Source organism: Bos javanicus, chromosome 4 (genome assembly GCF_032452875.1).
Source record: "Bos javanicus breed banteng chromosome 4, ARS-OSU_banteng_1.0, whole genome shotgun sequence".
Taxonomy (NCBI): domain Eukaryota; kingdom Metazoa; phylum Chordata; class Mammalia; order Artiodactyla; family Bovidae; genus Bos; species Bos javanicus.
The window spans coordinates 24,520,583-24,538,473 of record NC_083871.1 but is presented as its reverse complement, the minus strand read 5'-3'; the positions used below and the strand labels follow the sequence as shown (position 1 = coordinate 24,538,473).

The 17,891-nt window shown below is 38.7% G+C and overlaps 1 protein-coding gene across 2 annotated transcripts in view; it reads left to right on the top strand.

The window, feature by feature from the left end:
• The first annotated feature begins 4,337 nt into the window (after nucleotides 1–4,337).
• Nucleotides 4,338–17,891, top strand: part of AGMO (alkylglycerol monooxygenase) — a 390,649-nt gene continuing 377,095 nt past the window's right edge. The window contains exons 1-2 of one of the 2 annotated variants that reach the window (XM_061413607.1): nucleotides 4,338–4,661; nucleotides 6,932–7,062. In XM_061413607.1, coding sequence (XP_061269591.1) covers nucleotides 4,536–4,661; nucleotides 6,932–7,062 — 257 coding nt within the window. In that variant the 5' untranslated portion in view covers nucleotides 4,338–4,535. The remainder of the gene's footprint in view (nucleotides 4,662–6,931; nucleotides 7,063–17,891) is intronic. The other variant, XM_061413606.1, reaches the window with a different exon arrangement.

The window sequence follows — 17,891 nt, the reverse complement described above, 5'->3', positions numbered from 1 at the left end:
CTTTATTCCCATTTGGCTTTTTTTACTTCTTTCATTATCTCTGTAATTAATTATTTGCATTAAAATTCTCTACTTTAAATGCATTAAATTATTTTGATTGCCTGCTTGGAATGTGCATACAACTGTGCAGCTAGTTAAAAAAAAAAAAGCTATATTAACATATACCGAGTGGAAGAATGTTACTGACAAGTTGCTGACTCCAAGAAGGAAAGTTACTGTATCATTTTTTTTTATTTAAAAATACTTTACCTACACCTTTGTTTAGTATGAACAGTTTTTTTTAAACAAAACAATGTGTATATTTAAATATTAAATGATAATAATGGTGATAATATTTAACCTTTGTAGGGAAAAACAAGTATGACAAAATGCCTATCAGGATAGGTTATTAGTGTGAAGTAGAAGGGAGGCATGTATGTGAATCTTTTGAGGCGAAGGGCTGCACCTACTTTTGACTTTATTCATTTATTTTTAAAAGTCTTTTCACTTTATATACCTAAATGCTTGGATTTTTCCCATGATGCATAACATTTGTAATTTCAAAACATTCTTAAAGCAGGTAATAAAGCATTGTGTCTAATATGATCACTTTTATTAAACATATATTTCTGTATGTGTTCATTTGTAATGGGAATCCCCCTGAAAGTACAGTCAGTTCTGCAATATTTTGAAAGTGCAAATTTGCTCCAAAAGGATTAATATATTATGGAATACTTTGAACATGCCTTCTATGTGTGTGTCTGTGATTTTGTCCGGGAGGGTTCCAGGTGAATGCTAAAGGTAGTACCTAACTGAACCAAAAGGCTTGTTATTATTGTTGTTGAATTGCTAAGTTGTGTCCGACTCTTTGTGACCCCATGGACTGGAACAGACTTCCCTGCCCTTCACTATCTTCTGGAGCTGGCTCAAACTCATATCCTTTGAATTGGTGATGCCATCCAAAGATTTCATCTTCTGTCATCTCCTTCTCCTCCTGGCCTCAATATTTCCCAACATCAGGGCCTTTTCCAATGAGTTGGCTCTTTGCATCATGTGCCAAAGTACTGGAGTTTCCGCTTCAGCATCAGTCCTTCCAGTGCCTTCTGATGAATATTTAGGGCTGGTTCCTTTAGCATCGACTGGATTGATCTCCTTGCTGTCCAAGGGACTCGCAAGAGTTTTCTCCAGCACCATCATTCAAAAGCATCAGTTCATCAGCACTGGTCCTCTTTACAGTCTAAATACCACATCCATACATGAGTACTGAAAAAAAATCATAGCTTTGACTATATGGACCTTTGTCATCAAAGTGATGTCTTTGGTTTTTAATATGCTGTCTACATTTGTCATAGCTTTCCTTCCAAAGAGCAAGTGTCCTTTCATTTCATGACCATAGTCATGGCCTACAGTGATTTTGGGGCCTGAGAAAATAAAATCTGTCACTCTTTCCAACTTTTTCCCTACCTATTTGCCATGAAGTGATGGGACTGTACGCCATGATCTTAGGTTTTTGAATGTTGAGTTTTAAGACAGCTTTTCACTCTCCTCTTTCACCCTAATCAAGAGGCTCTTTAGTTCCTCTTCACTGTCTGCCATTAGAATGGTATTATCTGCATATATGAGGTTATTGATGTTTTTCCCAGCTTGATTCAAGCTTCTGATTGATCCAACATGACATTTTACATGATATCATCTGCATATAAGTTAAGAAACAGTATGACAAAATACAGCCTTGACATACTTCTTTCCCAATTTTGAACCAGTCTGTTGTTCCATGTAAGGTTATAATTATTGCTTCTTGACCCGCCTACAGGTTTCTCAAGAGACAGGTAAGGTGGTTTGGTATTCCCATCTCTTTAAGAATATTCCACAGTTTGTTGTGATCCACACAATCAAAGGCTTTAGTGTAGTCAATGAAGTAGAAGTAGATGTTTTTCTGGAATTCCCTTGCTTTTTATATATTCCAGTGGATGCTGGCAATTTGATCTCTGGTTCCTCTGCCTTTTATAAATCCAGCTTGAACATCTGGAAGTTCTTGGTTCATGACTTTTTGAAGCCTGGCTTGGAGAATTTTGAGCATTACCTTGCAAGCATGTGAAATGAGCACAATTATCTGATAGGCTGAACATTGTTTGGCATTGCCCTTCTTTGGGATTGGAATGAAAATTGATCTTTTCCAGTCCTGTGGCTACTGCTGAGTTTTCCAAATCTGCTGACATATTGAGTGCAGCAATTTCACAGCATCATCTTTGAGGATTTTAAATAGCTCAGCTGGAATTCTGTCACCTCCACTAGCTTTGTTTGTAGTAATGCTTCATAAGAATCATAAGAAATGTTACTTGACTTCACACTCCACTCCAGGATGTCTGGTTCTAGGTGGGTGACTACACCATCATGGTTATCCAGGTCAGTAAGATCTTTTTGGTATAGTTCCAATGTGTATTCTTACCACAGATATCAAGGGAACATTTCATGCAAGGATGGGCGTGATAAAGGACAGAAATGGTAAGGACCTAACAGAGGCAGAAGAGATTAAAAACAGGTGGCAAGAATATATGGAAGAACAGAAAAGCTTAGGGGGACACAAAATGCACACACATGTTTAATGCATGTGCCTTAAACATCTGCCACTGTCCACAAGTCTGACTCAGTGTTGTGAGCCATTGTATCCAGATCCCTGGTTTTACAGCTTGCCATATGGTTTCAGATAAGCCTCCTTCATACTCTGTAGTACAATGGACAAGTCTTCCAAGACTAGCTTCCACAAACAAAGGTCAGGTCAGATCTTTTTCAAGATGAAATACCATATTGTAGTTTTTATGCATTTCTTCATCATATAACATGTGCCCAGCTACAAACTGGCACTTGGCATGTACCTCTGTAAGGATTAAATAATGTGCTGCTGCAGCGGATGATTTTCATCACCCCCTGAAAGGAGTTCAAGGTGGAGAGCAGAAATGAGGCACTCTGTGCTCTGGGAAAACTGGCAGAACAGGTCTTCAGATAGTGAGATATTTTTAGAAGCCCAATTCTTGTATATTCTCAAACTAGAAAAACACTAAACTCCTTGATTACATCTGTTCTTTGTGACTAGCAGCGAGCTTCTCAAAAGTAGCAGAAACTTTCTGCAAAAAATATATGCTTGATTGCATGTAGTCGCCCTCATCAAAATCACATATATACTGACCTTTCCCCCTACCTCTTTGGAGAAGCTTCTTAGAGCTATCTGAAATGCTGTGTCCTGGGCTATTGTCCTCATTTTGCCCCAAATAAAATTTAACTTGCAGCTTTCATGTTATATATTTTAAGTCAATACATACATGTATAAAAGTGTGCTACCATTTTTATTAGGTTCTGATTTTTTTCTCCTTGTTGACCATTAAGAAGTTTTTGAGTATTGCATTGTAATCCCATTTTTCTCATTAGCCCCATGGTTTTTTATTGTACAGACTTGCATTGTGTAGTGATTTTTAGTAATAAGCATGTCATATGATAGTGGAACTAATGATACATACATCAAAATGTTAATAGTGTCTCTGGGTAGCAATTTATTTGTTGCTTATCTATAGTGTCTGTTTATTTCTCTGAGGACAGTCATGTGTCAATAACCTAATTACATCTACATAAACATTTTTGAAAGATGAGGTGGGAATCAAAGGATGTCCATAGCCTTTGACTGATTTGGAAAGCTTCACTTACTCATTGGTGATGCAGTCAGTTAAGTGCCTTTTAGCCTACCTAAGTGGCACAAACAACCCATGCTCCTCCTGGAAAACAGAGATAAGGTCTCTCAGCAACACCTTAACTGCTGCTTCAATCCAAATCCCCATTAGCACTAAGAAGAATACAGATGTGAATAGTCGGCATGCCCTTAAATTGGTTTGCAAACATTCAGATGTGAACATGATACAGATGCAGGAATACATAGGCAGACACCAGTAAGATATATTTGGTGCTTATTGGCTTTTGAGGTTAGTCTTATTACCTGAGATCAGAACACCTTGTCTCTCAGAAATGTGACAGTCTTGGGAGACTACAAACCTGAGGCCAATGTGAATGTCCAAAGGGAGAGAAAAACAGGTATAATATTTTCCTCATGTGATTTGCATCTTGAATTTCCACCTACTTTTTCAGAACGAACTTTCACTTGCCATCACTTTGTTCCTTCTCTCCAAGGAGGTATCATGTGGGTTTTTTGTTTATTTCTCTTTTTTTAGTGATAAATTACTCCACCTGCAGCTAAACTCTATTGTTTATCTGTGATCTGGGCAGAAGCCCTTCCTCCTCTTCCCCTCCCGACTGTGGGCGGCTTCTGGGTCAGCGCCCTCTGAACTCTGAACTCGTTCCTGATTGATCCTTGTTCTTTCCTGTCTCGTCACACCCCGTCTGCACACAGACTCTGCTGTTGGCTCTGCTCCGTGGGGCTTTGTTCCTCACGGGTCTCTCTCTGACAGAGGGCTTGATCCGTGCAGCACAGCTCGTTCTCTGTGTTCAGCCTCTGGCTTCAACCACTGAAGCACAAATACTCTCCAGCTGGGAGTCAGACAAGGGCAGAGATGAAGAACCCAGAAGCCCAACAGGATGTTTCGGTTTCCCAGGGGATTCGCATGATGTTTTATGTGATGAAGCCCAGTGAAACGTCATTCCAAACCCTGGAAGAGGTGCCTGATTATGTACGGAAGGTGAGGCTCTCTGGGAAGAGGCTGCTCTTGCTTTTCTCTTAATAAGAAGTAACTTAAACACAGTGTGGGGTTTCATTCATGTCCATTCTTCAAATAATTCTAATAAAAACAGTTTCAAAACAAAGCATGAGGGAAAAGTAGAATTTCCACTTGAATTGAATTTCTGTACAATATCCATAACCATCTCTTCCTGTTAAATTTTCTCTTCCCTGAAATGTCACTCCAGAATCTGATAAAACTTTAAAAAGTTTTCTGGGACACAGTGGCATTACAAATTTAGCTGTTAGAAGCTCAGTATCCAATGGTTATGTGGTATCAGTAAACTTTGTTAACAATTTTGTTTCTAAAGGAAAACTTGTCTACCTCCTCCCAGGAAATGATTTCCTGTTTTGTTGTTGTTGCTGTTGCTTTAAGCAGGGTGGTTCTGCAGAATGGATACACAGCTGAGAATTCAACCCTGATTTCCTAAGTTTGAACTTAAACCAAGTTTTCTTTGAAACTCTTAAGTGTTCAGAGGCACTTTTCACTTCTGGTTACTGGCCACGATTGGAAGTGGAAATATCCAGAATTAGAACTTGAATACTGAAGTTCCCCACCCTGTCAGAGTTGTTCCTAAAACACTTACTAGTTCAGACCAGAAATAGAAAAGAAAATGACATCAGAAAATATGTTCTTAGGCTTTGGGTTTAGAAAATTTCAGTACTCATGATCAACTTTCAAATGAGAGAATGCCTTAATTTTTTCAGGATTTTATATTACCCCTTTCTGATTTTTTAAGGAAAGAATGTGGTACTCACATCTTTATAAATCATTATTATTTTATATTATGACATCAAACCTAGCCTGATATTTGTCATCAATTATAGATGATTTTTTTCTATAAGAAAAAACTGAATGAATAAAACTTGAATGATGTCTAAAATGTTTAAAATGATCTCATTCTCTGAAATACTCAGAAGCAAAATTTTTTGTTCCTACAGTTTCAATTTTTTTCAAAATTTTATTAGAGTATAATTGATTTACAGTGTTGATTAGTTTCTGCTGTACCACAAAGTGTATCAGTTATACATATACATATCCATTCTTTTAAAGATTCTTTTCCCATATAGATCTTACACAGTACTGAGAAGAATTCTCCATATGCTCTACAGTAGGTCCTTATTAGCTGTATATTTTATATATAGTAGTGTGCTGCTGCTGCTGCTCCTAAGTCACTTCAGTCGTGTCCGACTCTGTGCGACCCCATAGACGGCAGCCCACCAGGCTCCCCTGTCCCTGGGATTCTCCAGGCAAGAACACTGGAGTGGCTGCCATTTCCTTCTCCAATGCATGAAAGTGAAAAGTGAAAGTGAAGTCGCTCAGTTGTGTCTGACTCTTGGCAACCCCATGGACTGCAGCCTACCAGGCTTCTCCGCCCATGGGATTTTCCGGGCAAGAGTACTGGAGTGGGGTGCCATTGCCTTCTCGGATATAGTAGTGTGTATTCCTACAATTTCAATTTTGTGATTCCTGTCATTCTAATATGAAAAATATCATGCACATCTTTAAGGAAAGTGATTTAAAGTGGACCTTATCTTTGTAGTGTATTGATAGATTTCTGATTATTGCCCTTATTTTAAAAAGTATTTTTTAGACCTTGAAACATGTCCTGCCTAACTTTTGTATTTTCTTGGCAGAATTATTGTGGTTATATCTATGGTTATATTTCTTTCTTTTAAAAATATATTTATTTATTTTGGCTGTGCTGGGTTTTCCTTGTTGCACAGGCTTTTCTCTCGTTGTTGCAAGTAGGGGCTACTCTCTAGCTGTGGTGTGAAGGCTTCTCATTGCAGTGACTTCTTTTGCTGGGGGGTTACAGGGCGCATGGGCTTCAGCAGTTGCGGCTCCTGGGCTCTTGAATACAGGCTCAATAGTTGTGGCACATAGGCCTAGTTGCCTTGCAGCATGTGGACACTTCCTGGACCAGGGATCGAACCCATGTCTCCCGCATTGGCAGACGGATTCTCCACCACTGAGCTGCCAGGGAAGCCTCTATGGTTATATTTTGTATCCAAATCAGATGATAGAATTGGAGTACCTTGTTAGTGTGTGTCTGAAATAAACAGATTTCTTTGCCTGTTGGGAGGAAGTAACCCCCGAGGATAGGTTCGTACCTTTTCTGCTATGAACTGTCACTCTGGGCCTCCCACATCGGGAATGACTAATCAGGAAACTTGGAAGAATTTCATACCAAGCACAATAGCATCTCTCTTCTGCGATTTCCTTTCCAGGCAACTCCATTTTTCATTTCCTTGATGCTGCTTGAGCTGTTTGTCAGCTGGGTTCGCAAAGGGAAGCCATCAGGCGGCTTGGATGATGCCTTAGCCTCTTTGTCAGCCGGCATTATGTCTCGGCTTCCGAGGTGAGTTAGCTGGTTAGCTGCGGTGAGTGAATAAACTTAAATTCTCCAGGTAAGATGAAGAAGAAACCCATTGTATGGGGAATTGGTCTGTTTTTACACACATCCCCAAAGAACTCAGTTACGGTCATTGTTTAAATGTTCGATGTTTTGTTCATCATGGATGTTTTACATCTGTTACTGAAAATACTGCTCTAAGTATTATTTATTGTGATTACTGAATTTATTGGTGCCTCCTTAAATTTTGTGCCCAAGGCAATTGCTTGTTTTAGCCTAGTCCCAGGCCTGAGTTTTGTCCTAGTTATCTACTGGGAAATTAATTTTGCCTCAGGCAAATTCACCTGCAGTAGCAATCTCCCTAATCAATGTCACACAAAGCTCTAGGTTTCTACCGTGGTCTCCTAAGTGGTATCTCTGTCTCTAGTCCTATTTCCCACTCCAGTGTTCTCGCCTGGAGAATCCCAGGGACAGAGGACCCTGGTGGGCTGCTTTCTATGGGGTCGCACAGAGTCGGACACGACTGAAGCAACTTAGCAGCAGCAGCAGCGGTCCTATTTCACTTGCAGCCAAATATTTCCATAACATGAATCTGGTGGAAATTCCCTCATAGGTTCCTTATGGCCTGAGGATAATTTCTTCCCTAATCTATGGAGGCCTCTGTCTATACAGCCTGCCTTCTGGTCCTTTGATTCTTCTTCCCCCATTGCAATAGCCATTTGCTCCATATTTGCCATCACCCAGATGTCTCATGTGGTCATCCAAGTGGCCAGCTCCCATTTATTTCTTCAGTCTCAATATAGACTTCTCATGAAGAGTCATACTCTTCAGTAAGTCTTGTCTGTTTTCCAGCCCTACTTTAGGCATCGCTTCACTACGGGCTGAAATCACTGTGGAGTATTGTGCCTACACCATAGTAGAATTTATTAAGCTCACCTGTTTGCCCCCCACCCCCCGCCCCCACCACCGGCCCTTCCTGCTAGGTTGCCTGTAACTTGAGAAAAAGAAGTGTTCTTTCTTCATAGTTTTAACTCCTATGCCTATAATGATGTACAAAATAATTGTTTATGTGTGTTTTAATGGAGTATGGTTTACAATGCTAATTTCTGCTGTACAATGAAGTGAATCAGCTATATGTATACAGATATCTCCTCGCTCTTGAGCCTCCCTCGCCCTCATCCCACTGCTCTAGGTCATCACAGAGCACAAAGCTGAGCTCCCTGTGCAATACAGTAGGCTCCCATTGGCTATCTGTTTTATAGATGTTACTGCATATATGTCAGTCCTAATCTCCCAGTTCCTCCCACCCTCCCCTCCCCTTCCATGTATACATGTCCATTCTCTGTGTCTGTGTCTCTATGACTGTGCCCTGGGACCAGGTTTATCTGTTCCATTTTTCTAGATTCTGTTCATCTGTTAATATACGGTATTTGTTTTTCTCCTTCTGACTTACTTCGCTCTGTATGATAGACTCTAGGTATGGGAATGAAATTGGGTCATTTGTAGAGATATGGCAGAATTTATTTTAAATCTCACATTCCTATAGTGTTATGTTGATGGTGAAGTCTGAGGATGAAGGGATTAAACAATGCATACTGGAGTGGGTTGGCATTTCCTCATCCTCCAGGAGGTCTTCCCAACCCAGGGATTGAACCCAAGTCTCTTGCGTCTCCTGCATTAGTGTGCTCACTCAGTTGTGTCTGACTCTTTGAGACCTCATGGACTATAACCCACCCGTCTTCTCTGTTCATGGCATTCTCCCAGCAAGAATACTGGGGTTCCCATTTCCTTTTCCAGAGGATCTTCCTGGCCCAGGGATTGAACCCTTGTCTCCTGCGTCTCCTGCATTGGCAGGCAGATTCTTTACCACTGTACCACCTGGGGACCCCAAAATAATGAATGCTGTGCTACTTTTTAGAAAGAATACATTATAATGTGTTTAGAGGAGGTACCAGTGAATGGCGGGCTCTTCGGTGTATGAGAGTTTTCCCAAGAGGAGAGGGTGAGGGAAGAGTCCCTCAGAAGTCTGTGCCTTGTATTACTGGTGAATGTTCTCATTCCTGCTTCCCACCCATTGCTGCTTTTACTGTTTTAAGAGTTTCACTTCTGACCAGTGCTCACTGCTTTGGAATGTTTGCATGAACCGCCCAGTGGGAAACCAAGGTGGATTTTTTAAAAATAAAATAAGAACTTAAAGATAGCTGAGAAAACGTAAAATCATTTCCTATGATTGCATAAAATTATTTAGATAGAAAGTAAACCTAAAGGTAAAATTTATTTCATACATGTTACTATGAAAAAGATAGGTTAATAGTTATAAAATAATAGTAATGATAATCAGAATAGTGATTCTCTGAAAAACTACTCATATGGTATCATGCTGCTGTCAGAATCAGAGAATAATATCTCAAATTATTTTCAATTTCCAGAATACTCTAATTGGGAATTTACAATTATACATAATTTCCTTTATTTCGTGCCTCCCTTTAAACAGAAGTGAACAAAAAATATATTCAGCATACTCAAGGGACAAGTATATTTGACTGTTGAAAAATACTCGGTTATAATAGTTTATTCTGAGAAACTTAAGTGTATAGTTTTATGGAAATGGAACAATTGATGAATTGTCAAAATAACCTGATAACTGAGAAGTGTCCTGCAGGAACAATTACGCATCACATATTTTGTTGAGCTGGAATGAATTTATAAAGAACTCAGGGAGACATCAAGTCGGATGAATGCGTCAGTATTTCTTTCACTGTTTTAAGTTTTACTTTGGTCACAAGTGAGATTAGATTGTTCTCTTATTATATTGTAACAACTAGAAATGTAAACTGTATCCTCAGTACTCTAATTTCTCTTCAACATTGTGATTAAAAGAAAAGGTACAGAATTCTAACAAGATACCCAGGGAATAATATTTCTGCTAAAAAAAAAAAAAACAAATATAAGGGAAATGGGGAGAGAGAAAGAGAAAATAAAACAAACCAGCCCTTCAGGGATAAGCCTGGAGTTCTTTTTCTTCACATCCCACTACTCATAACACTCCTTAATCTAGCACAAGCTGTGAACTCTGGTGCCCTTTGAAAGAAAAGGAAAAGGTTGTGAACTTGAATTTGGAGCCTATTTTTTGTAGTTGTATTTGAATGAGAACAGCACCTTACTTCTTTTTTTTGTTCACAGTTTTAAATTACGAAATGCGGATAACTTTGTACATTTTACAAATAATTTTATCTTTCACAGGCTTTTGTCTGAAAGATCTCAGCAAAGCGAATTATCTGGAAATGAAATTTCCCAATGTTTTCATTTATTTTGTTGCTATCACAAAAATTGCCAGACATAAGCAGAGAAGAAAAGCTGGTCCTTAGGATCCACTCTTCGCAATCCTCTTTCAGCACAAGATGAGACGGGGGATTTGACCGAAACTCTTAGAACAATATTTCAGTTGAAACCACAGCATCAAGGGGAATCCTTGTGCAAATCGTTAACAGCTGAAGGGTAGATTATCACGACATTGATCATACCCTCTCCGAGGGACTAATTTCATTTTCTACACCACCAACAGGGGCTTGCCATGTCCTTAAAATTCATAATTGCAAGAAAAATGGTAGTATACTATTTGTTAATCCCTTTGTGAGGAATTATAGTTTGGATAGTAATTCCAAATAGGCATGTGGCCTCTGACAAAAATAGTTGGGGAAATCAAAGTGAAACCCTGAACATGTTTTTCCACTTTTCCATTCATGTAATGGAAATGCTGTGTGCAAACTTTGAGGAAAAACAATGTTTATTTGAGGATCTAAGTTTCATTATAACATAAAAGTCAAAGTAGCTTGAAGATCAGTAGCATACTTACCATATTGATGGAAAAGATCTATGTGTATCTTTCAAATCTTTATGTAAGGAAAATTATTCAACAGAGACAAGATTGTATCTTGTTTACAAGCCTGTCAGACAGACCGCAATGTGTAATAAATGTCCATCTGTCCTAAGAACCAGATTCTGAGCAGGCTTGCATCTGTTTTCCTCTTCTAGAATCCAGTAGGCAGACTTCTTAGTAAGAATCTAGTCCTGAAGTTATAGACAAGCATGTGTATTTATCGTAGTTAAATGCAGTGTATCATCTGCAGATAATATGCCTTTCTATTGGTTAATTGCATAAATGACTATACAAAATAAAATGAAATATTGACTAAATCAATTTTTTAAAATCTCGCTAAAACTTGTGAAACATCCTGCTACTGAAATGCTAACGAGTGAAAAATAATCACATCTTATTTTTTTTTTTCCTTGCTTGTTGAAGCAGAACTCAATTTCCAATCCTTCATTAAAAAACTGGGACTTCAATTTGTTACTTCCTTCCAGTGTTTCTGCTTCCATAAATTGTGTCCTCCCCAGAGAAATTTTATTCCTGATATAAATATCTACAGTATGTTTGTTTTTAATGGGTTCATTTATTCTGTTGAAACAGCAGATTATAAATCAAATTGCAATATTTGGAGGTATAATTTAAGTAGGTAAATTTTCAAATGAGTTGGGGACACTCCACTTTTAATACATATGAGTCATTGCCAATTTTTACTATGGAACTATGTCTGCGATGTTGTGCCAAATGTATCTACAGTTTCATTGGCCATGGCTGCCATGGCATTTTCCACTCCTGACAAGAAAGTTTCATCAAAAAAATTAATAAATAAAAAGCAAAACTTAAAAGGAAGTTAAACTTCTTTGAGATTCTTTTGACTCCTTGAGGTAGGACTAGAGAATAAAGGAAAATTGTGTACTGCATTTTTATACTAGACTTTAGTAGCAGAGTTGATACTGTTCTTGGCAACATCAGACTTCTAACAAATGAGTGTCTGCCATTTGGGGTGATGAAACTTAGTAAATAGTTATTCATTGTCCTAAATAAGAGATACATTCATTTATGTAATATTAATAATGGCATTTTATTGTGAATATTAATATAGTCATATTAACTGAGAAAATTATGAAAAGACCATCCCAGGCAAACAAAATACATTTTAAAAACCTGCTGCTATGTTAGTTATTTTTGCTAGAGAGAATGCCTCATGTCCTCTTAACTTTTACCTTAGAAACCTCATCAGTAGACTTTGTTTTTCTTAATGATGTAACTTCAGAGATTGCTCTTACACTGTCCTTCCTGAATGAAGGAAGCTTCCTTGTGCTTATTAAGTCTGTGTTTGTGTGCTTATTCAATAGAGTTACTGAATTACTTGAAGTAATTTACTTGTTGCAAAGTAAAAAATGTAGCACATTTAGTTCTTTCACAGAAGTCTCTGGTTTTGTGGTTGTTTAAAAAAGAAATTAAGTTAAACGATTGATTTGTAAATGTCATCTCACGGTAGGAAACAGCAGTACAAATGTTGTCTGCCTGCAGAAGGTAGAGCTTGTTGTTATACACTTTGTTATTACTAAGCAAAAATCAGTATTCCACTAGATGGAGCAAAAGGGGCAGTAACTTTGCAGACAGCGCAAGTTCCTGGGCCAGGTATAAGAGATTTTGAAGTAAATAATTTAATTTCTTGGAAAAAATCAATATAAATACATATATATTTCAAATACGTATTTATTTATTTATAACTTCCTGAAACTTGTAAGGGCATTTTGAGTGATCTCATTTAAATATTGGTTTATTTTTTAGTCTCTGACAAGACTTTTAGAAATAAAGATGCCTGATTTATTTTTTTCAGTTTTGTATCATCTGGCCAAATTAAACAGTACACATTGCCCTAATGATAGTTACGAAATAGTACAAGTTGGCAGATGTCTGTGAACACTGGGTACAGAATTCTACTGACTCTGAAAGTTGGTTTGAAATGTTTACAGTTTGCAGTGAGAGCATTACATCAGTTTTCAGTCGCTTGATTAATGATGAGAGTGTGCGAATATTTGAGAGCTAGATAATTTGAGGATCCGTTCAGCCGAATATTCTCATATCTGAAATTAGATAATGAGAAGGTAAACAATCTCTCCAGTGTTACCTTTCCCTACCTTTGATGATGGGAATGTTCAAACTGAGATGATTTTGATAAAAAATTAGCTTTGTAATTCTCAGTCCCCAAATGATATTTATTCTCACTTACTGATTATTGGAAAATCTCAACATAATAAATTATATTTTTAAGAATCCAGCATCAGTACTGAAACAGTATTTTGATATCTTACCAGATTTTATAGTCACTAAACTTTGACAAGATAGATATTTTTATTGAGGTACAGTTGATTTATAATATGTTAATTATTGCTGCACAGCAAGATGATTCAGTAATATATCTATATATATATATAATTCTTTTTAAAATATTCTCTTCCATTATAGTTTATCATAGGATATTGAATATAGTTCTCTGTGCTATACAGTAGGGCCTTATTATCATCCATTCTGTATATAAAACCTTGGGCTTCCCTGTTGGCTCAGTGGTAAAGAATCTGCCTGCGAATGCAGGAGACGTAGGTTTGATCCCTGGTCCAGGAAGATTCCCTGGAGAAGGAATTGTCAACCCACTCCAGTATTTTTGCCTGGGAAATCTCATGGACAGAGGAACCTAGTGAGCCGTAGTCCATGTGGTCGCAAAGAGTGGGACACGACTTAGTGACTAAACAACAATATAAAAGTTCTCTCTGCTAACCTCAACCTTCCACTCCATCTCTCCCCCAACCCCTGACCCCTTGGCAACCACCAGTTTGACTGGACAAATTTCTAGTGTGAACAGAAAATGTTAAATAAAACACATTAAAAATTAGCTGTCTTTCATTTGCCAACAGATAGGCTGCAGGCCTAAGAGAAATAGCTATTTGGGAAGAATTTATAAAAAATATAGGACAATGGGAGCAAAGCCTCTAGGTATACAGGCTGTTGATGAGCTGTCTAATGCCTCCTATTTAGATCATGTTCTCGCTCTTGCACTCAAACTTCATGAGAAAAGGATCTCACTCAGTTCAGTTCAGTCGCTCAGTCATGTCCGACTCTTTGCGACCCCATGAATAGCAGCACGCCAGGCATCCCTGTCCATCACCAACTCCTGGAGTTCACTCAAACTCACGTCCATCAAGTCAGTCATGCTATCCAGCCATCTCATCCTCTGTCGTCCCCTCTTCCTCCTGCCCCCAATCCCTCCCAGCATCAGAGTCTTTTCCAATGAGTCAACTCTTCGCATGAGCTGGCCAGAGTACTGGAGTTTCTGCTTTAGCATCATTCCTTCCAAAGAACATCCAGGACTGATCTCCTTTAGAATGGACTGGTTGGATCTCCTTGCAGTCCAAGGGACTCTCAAGAGTCTTCTCCAACACCACACTTCAAATGCATCAATTCTTCCGCGCTCAGCTTTCTTCACAGTCCAACTCTCACATCCATACATGACCACAGGAAAAACCATAGCCTTGACTATACGAATCTTTGTTGGCAAAGTAATGTCCCTGTTTTTGAATATGCTATCTAGATTGGTCATAACTTTCCTTCCAAGGAGTAAGCGTCTTTTAATTTCATGGCTGCAGTCACCATCTGCAGTGATTTTGGAGCCCCCCAAAAATAAAGTCTGCCACTGTTTCCACTGTTACCCCCTCTATTTCCCATGAAATGATAGGACCAGATGCCATGATCTTTGTTTTCTGAATGTTGAGCTTTAAGCCAACTTTTCACTCTCCACTTTCACTTTCATCAAGAGGCTTTTGAGTTCCTCTTCACTTTCTGCCATAAGGGTGGTGTCATCTGCATATCTGAGGTTATTGATATTTCTCCCAGCAATCTTGATTCCAGCTTGTGTTTCTAGCATTTGGTTATTCCAAGCCCCTGTGTTACCTCATTTCCATCTCTGTATGATAAAGTAAGCTCGCTACATATGCAAATTGCATATGTCTCTTCCCTCAGAATAGGGGTTAGAATTGTTTGAATTCCAGCATGCAAAGTCATAAGCAGGGGAGAATGGTGGAATTGGGAAGAGAAAGAGTAAAAGGTTTAGCTTTACAATTCTGGGTCTGGTGGGAATATTTTTGAAAATGTAGGTGCTCTTTCCTGCAATCAAGAGCTTTGCAGAGCTTGATAATCATTTCCCAGCTGTATCCCTTGCTGAATTGTTTCTAGTTGTGGGTACTCCATGGCCGTTTTTTCCCATTTATGATGGAAGAGGATCATATCCATCTTGCTGATAGAGAGCTGGGGATTTAATTCCCACAGCTTCTCCTCTCTTCCTCTTCACCTTGAAAAAGTTTAGCTTTGTGCTAAGGTGTGAAAAAAAAAAAAAGAAAAAGTCTTGACTGTAGTATGTCAGGCATATTTCAGCTCGATTTGTGTCAACCCTAATAAGTAAGTTGACAGAATAATAAATTGAGTGCCTGCTCAAGACCTGGCACCTGTACAGGAAATAAAGAAACATTTCAATTGCAGGCAGGTTCTTTTTGTTTTACAAATGGAAGTTTTCCAGGGATCCCCTGTTTCTTTTACTGAAATCTTGGTATCTGAAAGCCTCTTTTAACTGTCATTGGAAAACTTGACAAGAAAGACAGCAACTTTGAAAAGAGATACTGAGCTGGTGGGACACGGATGAGGCAGGTGGCTGTATTTGCCCTCTTCACTGCTGTGTCTTCCCTTTTTTGTGCTCTGCCTGACACCCAGTAGATTCTTAATGGAAATTCATTGAAAGATTGAATGAATTCATGAGTTGACCTGCTTTGACACTGTGTACTAAAACAAATGTCAAAAGACTGCAGATTATTTCAACTTTCTGTTGCATTTTCTTTTTTTTTTTTTTTTTTATTTTAATCCGTTGCATTTTTTGTCTTAATATTTTTCTTTCTGGATCAGTCTTTTGTATTTAGGGTTATCAACTGGGACAGTTTTGCTCCTAGGAGACATTTGGACAGTTTGTTATCACACCAGAAGTGGAGGGCTGTGTTGCTGGTATCCAGTCAGTAGAGACTGGGGATGCTGCTCACCCGCCTACAATGCACAGGACCAACCCCCACAACAAAGAATTATCTGGCCCCAAAGGCAACAGTGTCAAACTTTAGAATCTCTGAGAAAACTTAAGTTAGACCCTTTAAAATTCATATTATTCACTATTTTTTACCTAGAATTTGAATTTTATTTGGTCAGTCCTCTACCACTGAGTCCTAGGGAACAATGTTAAGTTTCCTAATTTGAATAATTGTTTTCACAAGACAGACCCCTACAATTGAGAATTATCTTGTCCGGATGTCAGTAATGAATGACATTGTTCAGAAGTCATAGTCTAGATATGAGTTACCAACCAAGCTAACTTACTTTACAATAAAATTTGTTCTACCCACCCCCCACCATGTTCAGACAGTAAAGAGTCTGCCTGCAATGGAGGAGACTGTGGGTTCAATCCCTGGATTGGGAAGATCCCTTGGAGAATGGAACGGTGGCCCACTCCAGTATTCTTGCCTGCAGAGTTTCATGGATAGAGGAGCCTGGGGGGGCTACAGTCCATGGGGTCACAAATAGTTGGACACAGTGAGCTACTAACACTTTCACCCTGATCAATAACCTGGATGACAAACTGGAAGACACATTTCAAATCTCAAGTTCTTGAATTCCTCAGAGTTCCAGAGCAGGGTGAGAGCCCCTGGCCCATTGTCTATCCTGTCCCAGGAGGGACCTCACATACCTATGTGTGGACACCCCGATTGCTCATCCCATCTCTGTCTACATGTCCAAAAAAGCCACTTTTATCTACCTTGTCATGGTGAAACTTTTCCACACCCACAGGTGGGCCCTCTGGAGGTCTGGACCAGGAAAGGGACTCACGCAGGTCCTGAAAGCAGGTTGAAGGCCGCCTGACAGGGGGAGTTCTGGAGTGTCCAGGGCTTGGACTGGGGTGTGACAGGAGTGCTGGGTAGGCAGTCCAATTGGGTCAGGGACTCGTCTTTAAGGACAAAATGGCTCTTTCCAATCATATAATTGTTGGAGGAGGCCATGGAGAGGAGGTGACGCTGGTTGACGTATAAGCTGAACCTTTCTTACCCTTCCCCTCTCTTCTGCACTCTGCCCTGTCTGTGGAATGTAAGTTCCACCCACAATCCCATGCTATTGGCAGCTGTTTCAAGGATGAATCCTTGAGAGAGTAAGGTGTTGTTGAGGCCATCTTGCCTGAATAAATGAATTAACCCAATGAGGACATTTCTGGAAACTCTCAAGATTCTGGAGGGACAGTATGGAGATTTATGTTTCCCATAGCCACCGACAAACCAGCTCTGTAAGTTCCTTTGTTTATAAAAGCTGCCACCTCCCAATCTAGAGTGTTGCATCTTATTCTTTAGTCTCTTCTTACTCTACCTGTATGACCACCAATTTATAAACTGAGAATAATCTTAAATTGAAATTTGAGTTTTAAGATCTGATGATGCATAATCCTTTTTGAAAGTATAGGCATTTGTCATTTCTATTGATTATTTTATTAGTGCCATTGGGAAGAGGACTAGTGTTTTGTGTTACTGATTAAATAATAACTTGAAGAATTCAAAATATGGGGCTATTTTAAAGTTCTTATCGATAAATCACAGTTAAAATCATATCATAATTAAAGTCAAAAGTAGATTAAAAGTAAATACCTGGGTCTCCAGCAAACCCAGTAACATGTTCATTCATAGAGGCTGACTGTGTAAAGGGAAATATTAGTAAAAGAATGAATATAAAGAGAAAACTAAAGATCTGCTTCTTTGACTTTTACTTAAAATTAGTATATTTAAGAACTTCCTCAGTTCATGGTTTATAAATAAATTTTTATTCAGTAGTATCATTCATTTTACATATGAATGATAAATATAAGTGAAAAAGTTAGTTCAATCTTATC